Genomic DNA, 17063 nt, shown 5'->3' with positions numbered 1-17063 from the left:
CAGAAATAGTATTTCCATGGAGGGCTGCTCCTCCGAGCAGATCGGCGAGGCACGCGCACCTTCTAAGACTAAGATGCAGGGCAAGCCGCCATCAAGCAAAGTTCAGAAGGCGTTTGTTGAAAACTTTGAAGGGGCCCTTGCATCAAGCACACCGGGCAGAACCGGCTACGAAAGCGTCTATTATACGGCCTAGAGGGCGCCACAGTCCGCTGGTACTGTGGCAGCCAACCCATCAAACGGACAGGGGAAGCAAAGAGGGAGATGAAAGCCCACAGTGTCACCGAGACGCTGTGCGGGGGCCCTAAAGCCGAGGGAAGCCGCGGGAAAAAGGGCAGGCAGAGGCAGCCGGTGTGCAGCGATGCCCCTGACAAGCCCTAAGAACGGCCAAAGAGCGCTCTGTCACAGACCATGAACAGGTCTAACGGTGCTGCTACCAAAACGTCTGGCGCGGCTCATTATCTCCTCGTGCAGAAACCGGCTGTCTGTGCGGATCCACCACGGGTAATCAATTCCCGAAGGTTGGATGGCCTGAAGATGATGCGGGATCTTGATCAAGTGCGTCCTCTTGGTAGTTGAATTCGGGGGGCACTGTAGGAGGACCAGCCCATGATGGGCAAAGGAGGCCTGGCTACACGGGGAAAGAAACAGAGCGCCACACCAAGAAGAGTAGCAGAAACTTGCAAGTCTCGGCGTGACCAAGGGCACCAACGGGTGAAGTGCTGCAAAGCCGTTCAAACGTCATGAGTCAACTGCCGCATGCCACAGTCACCGAAGCACGAGGTGGCTATACAGCTATGGTGTGAGCAAGCCGCTACAATTTTTCCCCCAATCGTCCTTAGATCGCATGTAAACCATTCTCCATAAGGTTTTGAATGATCCATTCGCACGTGGGGGGTCCGCTCTTGGAGTCCTGTAGCACCCAGCCAGCGGATGGAGGCCTGAGCAGCAACGAGTGACTGCGTCACAGTGCAGCATCACTACGCAGCGGGGCTGCCCCTGAACCTCGCGAACCCCCAACTAGAAACGCCAGCCAAAATGTATTTATGAGCGACAAGAAAAGATCTGCAGAAGCCACGAGCTGGTCTCTGGCTCTCTTCTGCAAAGCATATTGTCGGCGGCGGGCTTGGGGGCCCTACCAATGCGTAGGACGCTGTCTGCTAGGTCTATGAGTCCATTGGGGTAGAAAAAGAGTATAATCAAGAGCCACTGACCCTTTAGGAAGGGCCTTGCAGTAGCTGTACCTCTGCTGGCCGCCATACAGAGTGTCAATGTGCCTTGGAGGTCATGCAACCGTGGCATCGCTGACCCCATCAATGAAGTATAGCAGACTGTAGCGTGAAATCTGCATGCACTAGAGCTCCCTACCCCGCTCCTCTCCCCCTGCCGCCTCTAGGCGAAGAGCCGCGCAGGAGTGCTTAGAGCTGCCGGCAGCAAAAAAGAGCTTTCCTCCCCCCCCCGACCAGGGACGCTCCTTTCCAGTAGGCTGTTGCACGGATACCGTCCCGCGGGTTGTGGATCGATGGCTCTCGGAGTCGTGCGGCCAGCCGGTGTGTCGCGTTTACTCTGGTAGTCGAACACTTCGTGACCCTGGAGCAGTGCGGTTGATAAGAGCTGCCGAAAATGACAGCGACGCACCAAAGCGCCAGGGTGGAAATGTCTCAAGTGCTGAACCATGTCCCTACTGAGGAGCCACCCGCTAATGCGAATACTGAGGGCACGGCAGACGGTAAGTGCCTCTCCGGCCAATTTTCGAAGGAGAGTCCCTGTAGGGGGATGGTCCAAGGCTCTCTCTGAGTAAATAGGAAAAGGTGTTGAGAAAAATGACAAGGCGGCTTAGAGCAATGCCTTCGGAGCTGTGATGTATCTTTGGGACATAGTGCTGCGCTACACGATGCATCATGGTATCGACACGAAACAGTTGAGTACTTCTTTTATCTCCGGCCTTCAAGATTCCCCGTACTCCTTCTAAGCAGATTCTGCACTAAATACATTGCTACGCATCGCGTGTAAAGTGTATGCAAAGGGGCTACCTGCAACGTAAAGCAGCCGGAGGATGCACTGGCACTTGTAAAAAATAGGGCCGACTTTCTCTAGCCAACCAGTGCTGCCTCCTTGCATTGGTGGTCCTCTTACGAACTGGCCTTTGAGGCGACATAGGGTCGGGCACCATCCTTCTTAGCGCTTGAGTGCTGAGCGAAAGTCGTGCTGGCCAACTTCCCCCTTCCCTTTCACGGTATTTCTAAAAAGCATCTATAAACACATGGCAGTGTGGAGTCAAGAATAAGGTCTTATGAGTTTCCTGCTTCCCATGCAGCCCTCAGTCTCTCCAGCGGCGGCTCCGAGAGTGTTGACTACGAGACTTTGGCCCTAGAGCTCGAGGAAGACTTGTATCACGACGCAAAGGGAGCCCATGTCAGCAGTGGACCTCACGCAAACCTTGCCGCTGCACTGCCGGAGGACGGAGCGCTGAGGGAAAACAGCATATCGAGGCAACTACCACCTCAGGACGACGAAGACTTGGAAATGCTTGTTGCAGAAACACAGGAAATTCTCAAGCAACAAAAAGGTCTCAGATGCACTGAGTGCCCCTATGCAGCTGCGTGTTCTCAGGACCGCTGGCCCCTTCGCTCTCCCAACTAAAACTTCATTTAGTGACAGCCGAATTCAATTAACCACCCGTTTATGAGCGTTGAAAAGCCAGTCGGGCTCTGCCGCTTTCGGGCAACTAGCGTACCTTTCTTTAATATCTGCATCTGCCTTCTATGGCAAAGCAAACAATAGTTCGCTAGCCGCTGCATCTCGCAAGGGCTGCCTACGGAGTGTCTCTGTGATGTCTCTCACGTGCATTCCTGAGTTAGTCTGGAGTGCATAGGGGCAGAGTTCTTCTTCCATAATCTTCTTGTTTCCTACACACATGCTGCGCATTGTCAAGCCCCTGAAAAAGTGTTCTCAGAGGGGCCCCACTTAAAAGGCCCTCAAGCCGCCGGTTTGTATCCGTGTACTTTGGGAGATCATTCTGCACTGTGTTGTGCCCTTCATTGCGGAGTTTCAACTTAGTCTTTTTTCTGGTTTCAGCAAAGGGGCAGCCCAAGGTTGTTGCTGTGGCTTCCCGTTTAATCCTGCAGCGCAGCGACTAGCAGAGTCGGCCGCGGTGCAGCCTTCGCTACAGTACCAGCATGAAGCAGAAGATGACTTTGTCCTCAACTTTCTTGTGTCCCACAACATGCAGAAAACCCTCGAGATGTTTCAAGTTGAATGGCAAGGCAATTTGACGCACTTTCGACACAGCTTAGAGGCACAGCGGCTCAGCAAACGCATATATAAACACACACACACACACGCACACAAATATGCAGGTATACAGATAGAACCGGAGGCCAGACAGGAAAAAGCCTTAATGGAACCACTGATATGGGCCTCTTAGACAGAGCTGGGAAGTAGAGAAGCAATTTAAGGCACAAGGATAGACTCATAAGCGGAATCAGCTGCAGGCATGTTGAGCAACGAGCACGCACCACCTAGAAGGACAAAGTTGCTCGAACTGCTCTTGCTCTGAATAAGCACATGTGGACGTGTGTCGAGGTATTGCGGGAATCTGCAGCAGTGCCAGAGAATATATTGGCACTCTATTTAGACACGACACACAAATATATGGGGCATGGTCTGTTGCTTTAGGGTTGGCGCATCGGGGCAGCAGCTGTGCGAGTGCTAGGGCACACTGTTTGCTACCCTAGGGCTTCCTTCCCTGCCTACTGGATCTGTGTGCTGTTTCCTAGGTACCAAAACCACTTGGAGGATAGCAGCGGATGCAACGTTTCCAGTACTAGGCAGCTCAAGAGCCAGGGGAAGGGGGCGGTTTGCGGGACAGGAGTGCCACCGGTCTTCGCACTGAACGAAAAGCTCAGAGAGCAAGTTGAGTTCCTGAAGAAGGAGCTGCAGCGCTCAAAGGAGCTCGCAGCCACAAAAAGGTGCCGATTTAAACTGCAATTCTTTTTACCAGGCGGCTAGGGAGAGCTGCGGGGGGCCCAATGTAAGGGGATTGAGGAGCTCTAGCAGGCTGGCAGGAGCAGGTAGCTCTAACTCTGCAGTTTGGGGGCCGTGCAGGAATGTGTCTCAGATAAGCAGAGCCTGTCGCCTCTTTGCAGTGCTTGCTTCGATCATTACAAGAAAGAAAGAGACTTTCACCGCATGCATCACCGCCGAGCTAAAGACGAGAAGGAAGCGGCGAACGGTGAGTGTTCAAGCCCCTTGAACAACGTACAACACGCACACACGTTGCGGTAGAGCCGCCATGGGAGGAAAGCCTTTCGTGGCAGGGCCTTGGAGGGCTTGGCAACTTGCGATAAGGATTCAGAACTTAGGCTGCATATAAGGTGTGCGGAGGTTCTGTACAGCTGCTCTTAAGCGCTCCAAGGCGGAGGTAGAGGCCCTGCAGGACACAATAGCGGGGTTGCGTAAGAAAAATGAAGTACGTGGCTGTCTTTGTTCTGACCGAAAGAGCCATACAGCTGACTGAAAGTTGGCTTGCCTCCCGCCAGGGGTTCTCAGAGGGTCCTCTCAGCCCGCATCCACAGCAATGCAAAGCCCTTTGCAGGTCTTCCGGCAACTATGGGAAGGCCCCAGAATGCCGCATTGCTTGCAAAGGGGCATGCTAGGATGCAATTGATTTGTGGGTTTATAATGGGCTGTATGGAGATCTAAGCGTGCTCGCACAGGGCTTCCCCAGGCCCCTTATGGGCTTTCCTCGGCACTGATGCACACGTTTCTTGCGTAAGTGGCGGCCTCAGGCTGCTCTCCGCGGCAAAGCCCTCCTAGCAATTGAAAGGGACAGGTTGCAGAGCCGCGTCGAGGCTTTGGAGCGTCGCCTGGCCGCTCACAGTGAAGCGGGAGGGAAGGAGGCTCCTGCATCAGAGAGGGAGGATGCAAAGGACCTCACGCGTCAAGAATCGTCTTCGGCCGAGTCAGAGGAAGCCCGAGGCAAGACAGGCTCTCGTAAAACCGCAGTAAAAACGGGGGGGGGAGCGAAGTTGAGCGAAAAAGGAGCTTCGAGCAGTGTCAGCAGATGTGGGAATGCAACAAAAGAAGGTCATCCCTTGGACACGCAGTGGCCCTCCGGGCGAAGGGCCATCCCCACAAGCAGCAGTGGCCAGTGTGTTGCTGTGTATCCCGAGTCCCTCCAACCCCTCCTTAATGTTGAAGCCCATGCTGCGCCCATCACCAGTCTTTGTTTCCACCCATCTCTCCCCCTCTGTACGTTCCAAACTCCAAGTTACACCCCTAGCTCCTAATCCGTAGCCATAGACCACAAGTTACACCCCTAGCCCCTAATCCGTAGCCATAGACCAGAAGGGGCTTGCGCCAGCAGCAGCAGCCAGCCGCGGCAAACCGCTAACTGCCGACCCGTTAGGATGTCATGCAGAGCGCTGGCCGTTGCCACTTGCCGCCACGCTGGCCGTGAGTCCTCCGATGCTCCGGTGGGGTGGAGGCACCGTCCACTGTACAGACAGGGAGACAAGCGCGGCGATCTTTGCTTTTCTCCACGATGGTTTAAAGGCGACACCTGGTTCTGTCTCTGCTGTTGTCCCTTTTACTGCTGTGGCCCTCGCAGTGGCAACGGCAAGCGACGACTGCACGTGGAAACTCTGGCAGCTCCCCTCAGGCGAGCTCGTGATGAGCGGCAAGGGACATGAGGTGCGGCCTCCAAAAGCCTTTAGGGTGGATAATGTGCAGTGTCGACGCGTCTTGACGGAGGTTTCGGCCGTTGCGATTCTCTAGACGTGCCGTCCTCTCTTCTTCAACTCCGCAAAAAGGCCTGTTGCTGCCTTTTAAGGCCCTAATGAGCCGCCCGCCTCTCAGCTGCCCACACGAAAGGGCAGTACAAAAACGACGGGCTTCTTCTGCAGCCAGGCCACAGCGGGGTTCATGCTCGTGTTGTCGCAATGCTGGTGCTGATCCTGCAGGGCTGGCTAGGATGCATACGTTTCCATCCACTTGGTGCGTTGCTTGTGACGACCTCTGGAGACTGCAGCACCAAACTTTGGAGCGTCACTGAGGAAAGGTGCCTTCACACATTCAGAGAGCACACTCGGCCAGTCTGGACTTGCAGCTTTCATGACCAAGGCAAGTCTGCAGCGACAGCGACACCCAGGGCCGCTTCCGGTGTCACTCCACAAAATAAGCCATGCGCACGCCAAATATCAACGCCCTTCCCCACACAAAGGCCAAACAATACTCTCTAATGGTGGCAGACGAAGCATCATGCAAACACCCAGTAGCCCCACCCGAAGGCATACTGGATAGCACCACAAGAAGCCCCTTAGGCTTGAACACTGATATACCCCATCCTATCTGATGTTTGCCTGTTGCAAGCTCGGTATTTCATTTTAGCTAACGGTACGCGGGTGGATGGCTCTATGCACTACTACACACCGGATAATTTTACGTGGTTACTCCCTCGGAATCTGCATACATATTTTCCTTAGGAGATTTTCTTGTGACCGGTAGTCAGGACAGCACTCTAAAGTGCTTCGACCTTAACAGGTGGGCATGATGATGCAAGTTCACAGCAGGAGGCCGCCAAAGTCCAAAGGGCTGCCTCCTCCCCTTTACACAGCTATCCTTCGGTGTAGGGCTAGAGACACCGTACAATGCCGCTGGTGGCACTACCATCGCAGCTGAGGATGCTGTAGGAGCCTTACAGCGAGACAGAACGATACGTCTCGTTCTGCCGCTGCTTGCTCCTCATCTCGTTGTTTCATCTCTCTCTCTGATTCCACTCCACTAGCTTTCTATTCGGATAATTTAGTTGCAACGCCACAACGCGAAGCACGAGCACTTTCAGTGTCCATGACGGCCTTCGGTGTGCCTTTAGCAGCTAAGCTTGCTCTTTGGACTGACCTCAATCTGCATTCTACAAACCAGCAAGATAAATGACTAGCCAAGAAACTCGCTGATCAATTTGTCTGTTTGGACTTGCATTCAGTTTGCGGTGCCGCCAGACTTTACGGGGCCACAGCAAGTCGGTTAACGCAGTAGCCTTCCAGCCATTCACAAATTTTGTGGCTTCTGCCTCTGGAGATTCCACCGTACGCAGGAGCTGCGGGCCCTGAGGCCGCTTGTTCGAATCAGTCCCTTGAGAGGTTCTTGCCAGCTCACATACAAGAGAGGGAATTAAGTTACACGGAGGCAGAACCCCACACAAACAAGAAAGCACCCCCGCATAGCGATACAGGGAGCACACAAGCGCCAAGAAATTTACTTGCCTATGATTTCTGTACACTCAGGTGTGTCTGTGGGACATGCGGAGCGGCAGGGGCGTCCACACCTTCCGAGAGCACCGAAGCAACTGCAACAGTGTGCAGTTCAGCAGCCAGGTAAGTTTATGCCTCTTCCTCAGCACGATGAGGGGGGGCGACGCACAATTGCGCATTGAGAAGAACTCAAGTGTCCACTCATTTCAGACGCTTTGCAATGGGGATCTCATGATCTGAGCCGCATTTTTCGATCGTTACCCCTTGCTCCATTGCCCTCAATTTCTAACATCTGCAAGCCGCATCTCGCTCTACACGGTATGGCTTGCCGGTCTTCAGGGGGGCCTCCTAGCGTCCTGCGACTCAGCAGGAATTCTCAGCGTCCGCGATCTGAGAAAAATGGAAGAGTGGCTTCACATGGAACTAGGTAAGAGGAACAGATGGGGTGCTACGAGGTGCATTTTGGTAAAAATAATACAGTGAAGTTGTGAAAAACGGGTGATTGCTGCGGCCTACATATATATATATATATACATATATATTTTCTGGCAAGCATTTGCCCCCTCATTAATTCCCTCGCTGCCACCCTTCCCCATATCCTCAGGCCCGTTGCCTTGCAACGCCCTCGCCTTTGACGCAGGCGGCACCCTCTTAGCAGCTGGCAGCGCCGATAGCTCCATCAAACTGTAAGACAGCCTGCCGTATATCGTACATAGAGCATCAGCAACGCTTTCAACTTTTGGGGAGCAACAGCGGGGCACCCGGATGTAGAGTGAAGCTGTTCAAAATTTCGGACTCTGTGTTTTGAACATAGTGCAACAACCCCAAAGAGCAGATTCATTCATTCAGGCGTGCTGTAGTTGGCACACGATCACCTCACCAAAAGGAGGGGGCTTCTATACTTATAGTATTTTTCTTTATCGCCCCAGCAACCTCAGTCTCCGACCGCGCATTTTTCTGGCTGTTTCCCGTCTTTGCAGCGTGGACGTTCGGACATCGCTCTCGATAAGGGAGCTTTGCGAGCACATGGATTATGTGCAGGTGCAGACACAAAAACAAAAGAAAAGGCTCATTTACCCTGATGTGCCACTCCTGCCTCCTAAAAGCACCCATTTAGTGCCTCCTCAAATCAGTGCGTAGCACTATGCACCCTTGCTGCCTCTGCACATACAGGATTTGCAATTCGATAAGGCATCTGCAACTCTGGCAACGGCTTCTTCTGATAGAAGATTTATTTTGTGGGGGAGCCCCCCAGCCGGTCCCCCCGTGAAGAGCCCTCTGGTAAACACCTGGCCACCTTTGGGAACTCTGAATACTCCTTGAGGGACCTGCCTCTAAAGGCCCCCTCCTTACGCGCCATGAATGATGCATGCATTCTCCAAGCTTGGAGGCACGTCCTCTCTAGCCTTTCGAACACAGGGATTCTGCCCTGTCAACTACTCGGCCCTAATGACGCCGTATGGGGAGGAATCCCCGCCGTACAAAACTCCGGAATATACTACTCGCTTGCTAGCTAGCTGGCTACTTATTTCCTTCTGTATTTTCTCATCCTCTACCTACGCAGGCGTGCAACTCCCCTTAGTCTCCTAAGAGAGCGCATGCGTACGAGAAACGACCTAGATAGACAGCAATACCCATAAAGTACAAGAATGAAAGAAGGCAGGCACCTTTCCCGCATTGCCACGCGGCGAAAGGGGAAGCAAAAGCTCCTGCTCTTCTCATTGCTTGCGAGCCGCTGCCCCCCGCAAAGATAGCGCCACGTAAGGATCTTCTGCATGCGGTTTCTCTGCTGCAGAATCAGGGGCCCTGGGTTGTACGTTCGGTGCAGGCACATCCTTGCGGGTTCCACCTGGGCCTGGCGGAGATATACCGAGGGAAGAGTCAGGAGTCAGGGTCCTTGCAGACGGATATGCACTTGAAAACCAGTTATGCTGCTGCTGCCGCAGTTGCTGTTGCGCATGCACAGCGCTGCTGCTGTGCCCCTGGCTTCGGCAGCTCTTCGCGGGGGTGCGGCCCTCCCTGAAGCCGTCGATGGCTTTCGAGAGTGCAGGTCCCTGAGTCAAGTCCTTTACATGCCTAAAGGGGCAAAATCAGACAAACAAACGCACACAAACACACGTTGGGCAAAACGGGCTTGAAATTGGTGCCGTGAGAACGGCAGAGGATACTCGGGAGGCGTTTGAACTGCGAGGAGCGCCCACAATTACCGAAACGTGGAGGTTCCTCTGTCATGCGGAAGAATGAAGGGAAGGAGGAAGCACGGCTCCTCGAACGCGATTCCTTCCAGCAGCCCTTCCTGAACTCACTGTACATACACCTGGGGAGGCAGGGCGTCCAGGCGGTAGTTGCGGGTGTGGCTAGAAGCCCTCGCTCCGGGGTCTCTCCGCAACAAGCGGCGAGAGGCCCCCTCCTGTGGGCCTCTGCTGAGGTGGCCTTGCGGACGGAAGAACTGCCGCTGTAGGAGTCGCAGCCGCCCGGCGGAGGGCGGCATTATGCGCTCTCGCGGCGAGCTGCACGTACACCCGAGCAGCCGCGTGCAAGACTGTGGAGACGCGTCAGCAATGCTGAAAGAACTCGCAAGCAGCCGGAGGCAGGGAAAAAGAACGCGTCGTCGGGCGTCCCTCTGTGAAAGACGAAGAGGGCCCCCTGCGCACACGGAGCGCTGTGCACGGAATAGGAATTCTTCGTCCAGCGAAGTCCCCTATTTACACGACTCTCTGATATATCGCGGCATTGGAATGCGATGCGTTTTTTACGCGTTCAGCGGTTTCCTCTCTGTCTGCCCTCCGCCGCTGCACTGAAGCTGCAAGGGCCCCGCCCCCCCGAAGCGGCCAGGGGAGGAGGGAGGCCCCCGTTTTTTCGCTCCTAGGACGCTAGACTGCCCTTCCTGATTCCCTTGCACTGCATTTCCATGCGATTTGCCGCAGCGCGTCGCACATCGCACTCCGTTTTTCGCGAGGTCGCCCTGCCTGGCTGTGTGTTCCCTGGGGCCCCTCACTGGGAGAGAGGCCCCTCTTTGCCTTTTCGGCCTAAGAGGCGCAAGAGGAGGTCAGAAACTCTCAGAATCCTGAGAGCACTCTCGCTGCTCCGTCCTCGAAGCGGCTAACGACCCCAGGAGGCCTTCCACCCGGCTCTCCGAGGCAGGGTACCCGACCCCCGCCTGCTGGGTGGGGCCCCTCCCCCCGCGCTTCCCAAAGAGCGCAAGCAGCATTAAGGCTTTTGCCAAGCGGGAAGGATCGACAGGAGCCGCTTCCCCAGCAGGGTCACCTGCCACAATCCGCCTACCAGCGACGGCGAACTCTCGTTTGCTCCCAAGTGTCTGCCGCGACTCTCCACTCTACCCTCCCAAATGGAAGCCTCGCGAGCGCGTCTCGCCCAGGGGCCCCCCCCCAGAACTGCTGCTGGCGGAGCCATTCGTCGCGGTGGTTCCGGCGGCAGCGGCGGCAGCGGCGGCAGCGCGTTTGGCCGCTCGGAGGCCCCCGGGGTCGCTCCGGGGGCCCCCAGGCAGGGGGGCCCCCCGAACCCCCCGCTGCTGCCAGAGGGCCTCCCTTCACGGGCAGTCATTGAGCCTTTGGGGTCTCTGGCTTATCTGCAGCACCGCAGTGCATTCGCCTTTTCCCCAGGCTTCGAGCTGCCCCTCCCGACGCTCTCGCTGGCTCCCCGTCTCGCTGCTTACCCCCTGAAAAAGCGTCTCCTCGGCTGCTGCGATCCCTCGAAAGACGCCAGCACAGGGGGCCTGGGGGGCCCCTCCGTAGTAGACGCAGCGTGGAGTCAACAGCTGCTTTCGCCTTTCGACGCCTCCGGACTGCTCCCCTCTTTGGTGAACCCCCTAGGATATCCGCGGCTGCTGCTGGAGGCGCCTCTTTCCTCTTCGTCGAGGGGCCCCTCTCGGAGCGGAGGGGCCCCCTCTGCGGGGGGAGGGGCGATGCATGCGTCTCCCCCGACTCCCACGCAGCAGCAGCAGCAGCTCAGGAGGCCGCTGCCAAGCGCAGACGCTCTGAGACAGTGCCTCGAGGGCCTGCACAGCGAAGATCTTGCTCTCGTTCTAGAGACGCTCCCCGAAATACCCGAAAGCCTCCGCCGCTCACTGCGGCAGCGCCTCGCAGGATCTTTTCCCGATGGCATGCATGCACCCCTCGCTCGTGGAGGCCCCTTGGGGGCTGCCTCGGAGTCCGTAGCCTCAGAGGGCGCAGCAGTTTCCCAGCACCAGCGGCTGCTCAAGAGGAAGCAGCAGCAGCAGCAGCACGAGCAGCAGCACGAGCAGCAGCAGCTGCATGCGACACTTCGACATCCAACGAGGCCCCATCTCACTGTCAAAAGGGTACGCATTTATATATATCTACATGTATTCGCTGCTTTGTGCCCCGACTGCTCTTAGCATGCGGATGGCGTGCGTGCGTCCATGTCTAGAGCTATTTGAGCTCTGCGATGTTTTCCTTATGGCCTGAGTGTGCTGGTGTGAGAGGCTTGGGTGGGGAGGAGCGACATTTACGGGGGAGAGAGACAGGGGAACCCCTGTTGAAGAGCTTACACGCACGCAGATTTATATACATATATTAATATATGTATATATGAATGCTGGGAAGCGTTGAGCAGGCGGGGGATGGAGGGGAGTTCATTTGTGTTCTGCCTGTCTGACGTGCAAGGTTTACCTCTCAGCTCGCTTTATATCTTTGCGGGTATGACATGCAGGTGTTAAGGCTAGTTCCTCAGTCAGTGAACCCCACCGTGCGCTTGCTGCATGTTGGTCTCGATATTCCGAAGGGCGAGGCTGCGGCGCTATGCCACCAGCCGTCTCCCCATGCTGCATTGCAACAGCAACAACAAGAGCAAGAGCAACAGAAACAAGAGCAACAGAAACAAGAGCAACAGAAACAAGAGCAACAGCAACAAGCGCAACAGAAACAAGATCAGCAGAAACAAGATCAACAGCAACAAAAGCAAGATCAGCAGGCACTGCCATGGGCAATGCTCTTGCCTAGCAACAAAGAAGCAGCTGATCCAGTTGTTTATGCATTGTACTTACGCGATGGGCATAGGGAGATCTCTCCTGCAGCACCGGGGGCCTGCACTGCTTCTGAGAAGGAGGGTGGGCTTCTTCCAGGAGACTTTTCCGTGTCGTATAGCTTTAGAAGGAACTACGTTTGGCAGGTAAGTCTCGATGCTGTTTGCGGGAGAGAAAGAAAAAGAGAAAAAGAGAGCGACTGAGGTGGCCTTTTCTAGGCATAGCGCGATGCCTGCTGCCTGCACCTTCCTGGTGCTTGATGTTGTGCCTTCAAAATGCCTGTCTTCAGGGAGGCCGTTTGTTGAAAGGCGTTGTAAAACATGCTGCTGACTCGTTAGAGAGGGGGAACCTTGTTTTTCTGCTGCATGCGGATCCTTTACGCCTCGTGTTGTTGATGGTGGTGGTAGAGGGTGGCAAACGTGCTGCATACGACTGCATTTTACTGCGCGATGTCTGCTGCTGCTGCCTGCAGCTTCCGTCTGTGGGAACGACGGCGGGAGCGGAGAGGGCAGTGGTGTTGGTAGTACCCCCGGAGGCGGAGGCGAAGGGGGGGGCCCCTGGGGCAGAAGAGGAATGTGTTTTGCTGCAGCTGGCAGGTCCTAGACGCGTTCTTTTGAAGGCAGGAGCAAGCCAACGCAAGCCGCGAGTCGTAGTCACCGTCGGGGAAGAGGAAATGCCGCAGAAAGAGGGGCCTTCCAGCCAGACGGGGAACGAGCTCAACCCTGAGGAGGGCAGTTCTGGTACGCCCCTTGTCTGAGCCTTCGCTGCTGCTGCAACCAATGCAGAGAATCGGCGACGCTCTCCTGTTACTATACATCGTCTGTGATGTGGTCTCAAGATAAGGGATGCTCGGCATACAGCGACATGCGCATCATTCCTGTCCCGTCGTGTGCATTTATACGCATGTATGTATGTGTGTGTGTGTATATATGTGTGTATGTATATATGTATATATATATATATATATATTTGATGTGCACATATATCTATATATACGTGTATATATATCTGTATATATATGTATGTGTGTATGTATCCATATATATATGTATGTGTATATATATCTGTATATATATGTATGTGTATGTCTGCGTATGCGCAGACAGTGAGTATCGCACGCCAGGGGAGACCGAGGAGGGCCCCCGGGGTTCTGGGGGGCCCCTCTTTGATTCTGGACGGGAGGAGCGGGAGGACGGGCGTCAATTGTTCACCGAGGAGGCGGGGGAGGAGGAGGAGGAAGAAGAGGAAGAAGAGCCTGAGGCAACCAGTGGCAGCAGCGGCAGCAGCAGTGGCAGCAGCGAAGATGAATCTTCTTCGGGGTCTTCTCAAGGCCAAGAGGACTGACAGAAGACTCCGAATCGTGCAGAGAAAGCGGGGAGGAGACGTGTGTGTATGGATGTGTGTATGTGTATGTGTGTGTGTGCCGACGCCTGTCAAAAGAGAGCCTCTCTCGGGAGTTTGTTGGCTGGTGCAGCTGCTGCGCATGCAGCCTGCTTGCCTCTCCAGCTTTTCGTTGGGGACTGGCCAGTTGAGTAGTAGTAGGGAGTTGGCAGAAGCTAGGTGCTGCTGCTGCGCGAAAAGCAGAGCTGTCTGGTGGTCTTAAGTTATCGATGGCAGCTCTCCTCCGCGTTTTGCTCCTCGCAGTCACTCTTTAGGGTTGCCTCCCTGTCTAGAGAGGGTCTATTAAACTTCAGCAAAATCCCAGGGACGCACTCCGCTGCAGCTCAGCTGCCAGTACACACTGGTGCCAGCAGCAGCAGCAGCTGCTGCTGCTTCCTGGTGCGTGTGGAGGGCAGCACACTTACACTGCTAGACTCTCTGCCCGCACGCGGGGGCTGCAACGCCTGGCCCCCTCCCCGTGCGTCCTCCGCAGGCTGCTCGTGACGGGAGGATTTTTGCGGCAGACTGGGTAGGATTTTTGCGGCAGACTGAGTAGGATTTTTGCGGCAGACTGAGTAGGATTTTTGCGGCAGACTGAGTAGGATTTTTGCGGCAGACTGAGTAGGATTTTTGCGGCAGACTGGGTAGAGAGGGGGGGCGGGGGAAGGAGATTAATGCGACACGTGAATAAGCACATCCGTAGGGCAGGCGGCAACATGCCAAGTGACTTTGACACCTAAGGCGAACAGCATCCGCTTCGACGAAGGGTAGCCCCTTTAAAGAGAAAAGACATCGATTCTTGCGTCTCTAGGGGACATAATACGAGTCGCAGCAGGTCGTGTATTGTGCGGGCCGCTTGCTTCAGAGGGGTGCCCTGCAGCAGCAGCTTTCTACACCATGCCAGTCTGCCTTCTGCGTGTATCTTGAGCGCACAGGCTTAAGCTGCCTTGGGTACTGTGTTGTCTTTAAGGGCATCTCTAACCTCACGAACCGCTGGGCCCATTTGCGTCGGCACTCTCTAAGACAAAGCCTCCTAAAGCCAACCCCCTTTCCCCACCCCCTCCCACCTTCACCTTGAGAATTCCTTTTCTGGCATCCCCTCAAGCTAGAGAGCACAGAGAAACAAGACCACCAAGTTTTAAGTACATATACCCAAGGCTGCACTGAGCAGACAGCACATGTATGTACATATATGTATAATTCTACAGCAGTCAGCCTATGCGTCCTTGGGCCTAATGAACAGCAAGTCGTGCTGCTGTCTGTCTTGATGCAGTATCCCGTCTTCCCTGCGTTACATTCCCAAAAAAATGAGGGGCCCCCTGAGAGGCACCAGATGGCTCTCCCCCCTTTCCCCCCGTCGGTTGAGAGCCCCCTTTTCTGGAAAATGCGTGTTGCCGAAGGTGCAGCATTTATGTCCTTGGAGAAGCCTCCCATCCGAAAAGAAGCCGCACGTACACACACACGCCCTCCGCCTCCTTGAGCGAGAAACTCCCCTTCTGCCTCTCGCCCTTACCCGATCTAAGAGGGGGAGGGGGGAAATCTTCGCGTAACGTCGGGTGCTCCACACACATGCATGCAGAGAGCAGGAGGCAGCGAAAGTCGTGCAGCGGAAGGGGGCGGGGAGAACGAAAGGAGGGAGGAAAGAGGTGGGGGAACTTGCCGTAAGCTACGAGACACCACCATCTCCTTATTGGGAGACCTTCCTCCCTGTTGGTTTCACGTAGCAGCAGCTCCTTCAGCGGCTGCGCCCCCCTTCCGAAGACGCGCATTCTGCTCGGAAAGAAGCATCAACTCCCGCTTGTAGACAGCGAGCTTTTGTCGAAGTGCCTCCTCCCTGGAGCTCCACGAAGCCTGCTGCTGCAGCTCGCTGCCTGCCTCCTCTCCCTCCTTCAGTTCGTCACGTTCCTGATTAAGCAATTCCCCTCCGGAGACAGCAGCGCAGGGCGGAGGCTGCAGCTCCTCGGCTCGTCTGAAAGGCCCCCTTGTTCTCCTTGAACTGAAATTGAGGCGCAGGAAGTTGATGTCTTCCGTCAATTGCTGCACTTGCAGCCGCAAAGCTGCAGCCGCTGCCCCCGCAGCTGCGCACTCGCGCTCCTGCTGCTGTTGACGGAGCTGCAGCGCTGCTAGCTGATGCCGCAGCTGCAAGATCTCGTCCTCTGGAGGCAAGAGAGCTTCCTCTGGGAAGGTCTGCCGCTGAAGGGAAGAGCTGCAAACGTAGGAGGTGACAGGCGTCTCTTCGTTGCGTCTCGACGCCTCTCCGAAGCCACCGCTTCGCAAAGCTCCTTCGCGCTGCTGCGGATCCTGTTCCTGCTGCTCCTGAAGTCGATCTTGCTGAGCTTGCTGCTCCTCTCCGCGGGAGCCTCTTGACTGCTGGGCAGCAGTCACGCCACGGCGGGAGGGATCTTCGCCAGAAGGGGACCCCCTTCTTGGCACTCCTCCTGCCGCAGTCTTGGCATCAGTTGCAGTTGGAGTCAGAAGATCGCTACAAGAAAGTCGCTCTGCAGCCTCCGCCTCTGCAAGGGGATTCCAGAAAACGTCGAAGGCGGGGGGCCCCTCCTTAGTGCCCCCTTCCCTCTCCACGCAACAGGGTGTTGCTCCCCCCCATCCAAGCTCTTGGAGATTTCCAGGGAGTGCCGCTGCTGCTGCCGCTGCTGCTGCCGCTGCTGCCTCTAGACGCAGCGAAGGAAGCATGAGCGTCGCAGCGCCCCCCCCCCTTCCCGCCATCTCCGTGCCTGTGGCAGACTGCGCGTCCGCAGCGTCTCTTGCGCGAGGCTCTTGCGGCTGCAGCTCCCGCCGCTGTTGCTCCCGCCGCTGTAGCTCCCGCCGCTGTTGCTGTTGCTGCTGTTGCTGCTGCTGCTGTTGCTGCTGCTGTTGTTGCACCCACTGCAGCGCCTCCGCCATCCCCCCAAGACCCTCTCCAACGCCCCCTCCCGAGGGGACGCCTCCAGAATCCTGCTGAGCCTGAGAGAGTCGCCGCAGAAAACAGCGGTAGCTCTCTGCCGCTAGCTGCAGATCTGCGGAGGGCAGCAGCTGGAGATGCAATCGCTTGTGAAAATTCCTCAGCAGCTGGTGGCCTCTAGGAGGGGCCTCCACGGCTGCGGAAGAGGCCCTCGCATCCATTGTTTCGGTGCTGCCACGCGATAGCGGCGTCTCTTTCTTCTCTCTCTCTCTTTCTCTGTCTCTGTCTCTCCTGTTCAGCTGCACCGTGCGGAAGAAAGAGAGGCCGCGGGAAAGCGCTCCACGAGTCTCGCGCGCTTTCTACAGCGCATCGTAAAAGGGCTCAAGAATTCCCGCAGAGGGACGCTTCCGGAGGCAATCTGCAATGGAGCCCAAGCCTTCTCGGGGGGTCTGCATTGCACAGTCGAACTGCAGACGACGTCGGAGGCGGAGGCGGGAGCTCAAAGAGTTCCTCAGAGCAGACACGGGAT

The 17063-nt window shown here is 55.9% G+C and overlaps 3 protein-coding genes across 3 annotated transcripts; all 3 read left to right on the top strand.

Moving 5' to 3' along the window:
• The first annotated feature begins 73 nt into the window (after nucleotides 1-73).
• On the top strand, nucleotides 74-8332 carry LOC113147175. The gene is made up of 17 exons (XM_026336812.1): nucleotides 74-175; nucleotides 1356-1639; nucleotides 1854-1922; nucleotides 2268-2614; nucleotides 3081-3258; nucleotides 3357-3429; nucleotides 3676-3968; nucleotides 4146-4257; nucleotides 4776-5250; nucleotides 5336-5715; nucleotides 5961-6120; nucleotides 6483-6540; nucleotides 6983-7085; nucleotides 7207-7373; nucleotides 7550-7677; nucleotides 7804-7916; nucleotides 8189-8332. The coding sequence occupies exons 1-17, from the start codon at nucleotides 74-76 to the stop codon at nucleotides 8330-8332; spliced, it is 3186 nt and encodes a 1061-aa protein (XP_026192597.1).
• Nucleotides 8333-10785: 2453 nt separating this feature from the next.
• Nucleotides 10786-13599, top strand: LOC113147174 (histone-lysine N-methyltransferase 2D-like; the record flags this gene model as incomplete). Its single annotated transcript, XM_026336811.1, has 4 exons — nucleotides 10786-11099; nucleotides 11951-12401; nucleotides 12728-12995; nucleotides 13358-13599. Coding segments are annotated over 4 exons (1275 nt in total), but the record flags the coding sequence as incomplete, so codon positions are not given.
• A 1420-nt stretch (nucleotides 13600-15019) lies between these two features.
• LOC113147173 (homeobox protein Hox-A13-like) lies at nucleotides 15020-16406 on the top strand (the record flags this gene model as incomplete). The annotated part of the gene is made up of 3 exons (XM_026336810.1): nucleotides 15020-15082; nucleotides 15161-15296; nucleotides 16083-16406. Coding segments are annotated over exons 1-3 (523 nt in total), but the record flags the coding sequence as incomplete, so codon positions are not given.
• Between the last annotated feature and the right edge of the window lie 657 nt (nucleotides 16407-17063).

The sequence above is a fragment of the Cyclospora cayetanensis genome, unplaced genomic scaffold (assembly GCF_002999335.1).
Source record: "Cyclospora cayetanensis isolate NF1_C8 unplaced genomic scaffold, CcayRef3 CcayRef3_contig_15, whole genome shotgun sequence".
Taxonomy (NCBI): domain Eukaryota; phylum Apicomplexa; class Conoidasida; order Eucoccidiorida; family Eimeriidae; genus Cyclospora; species Cyclospora cayetanensis.
Note: the sequence above shows the minus strand (reverse complement) of the source record. Positions and strands in the feature narration are given on the sequence as shown.

Excerpts from the sequence above, each read along its gene's own strand:
- LOC113147175 (XM_026336812.1), top strand. The coding sequence starts at position 74 with ATGCAGGGCAAGCCGCCATCAAGCAAAGTTCAGAAGGCGTTTGTTGAA. Across the intron at positions 176-1,355 it reads GCAGAACCGGCTACGAAAGC|AGCTCCCTACCCCGCTCCTC; the intron begins GTCTATTATACG and ends TGCATGCACTAG. Across the intron at positions 3,969-4,145 it reads GAGCTCGCAGCCACAAAAAG|TGCTTGCTTCGATCATTACA; the intron begins GTGCCGATTTAA and ends GCCTCTTTGCAG.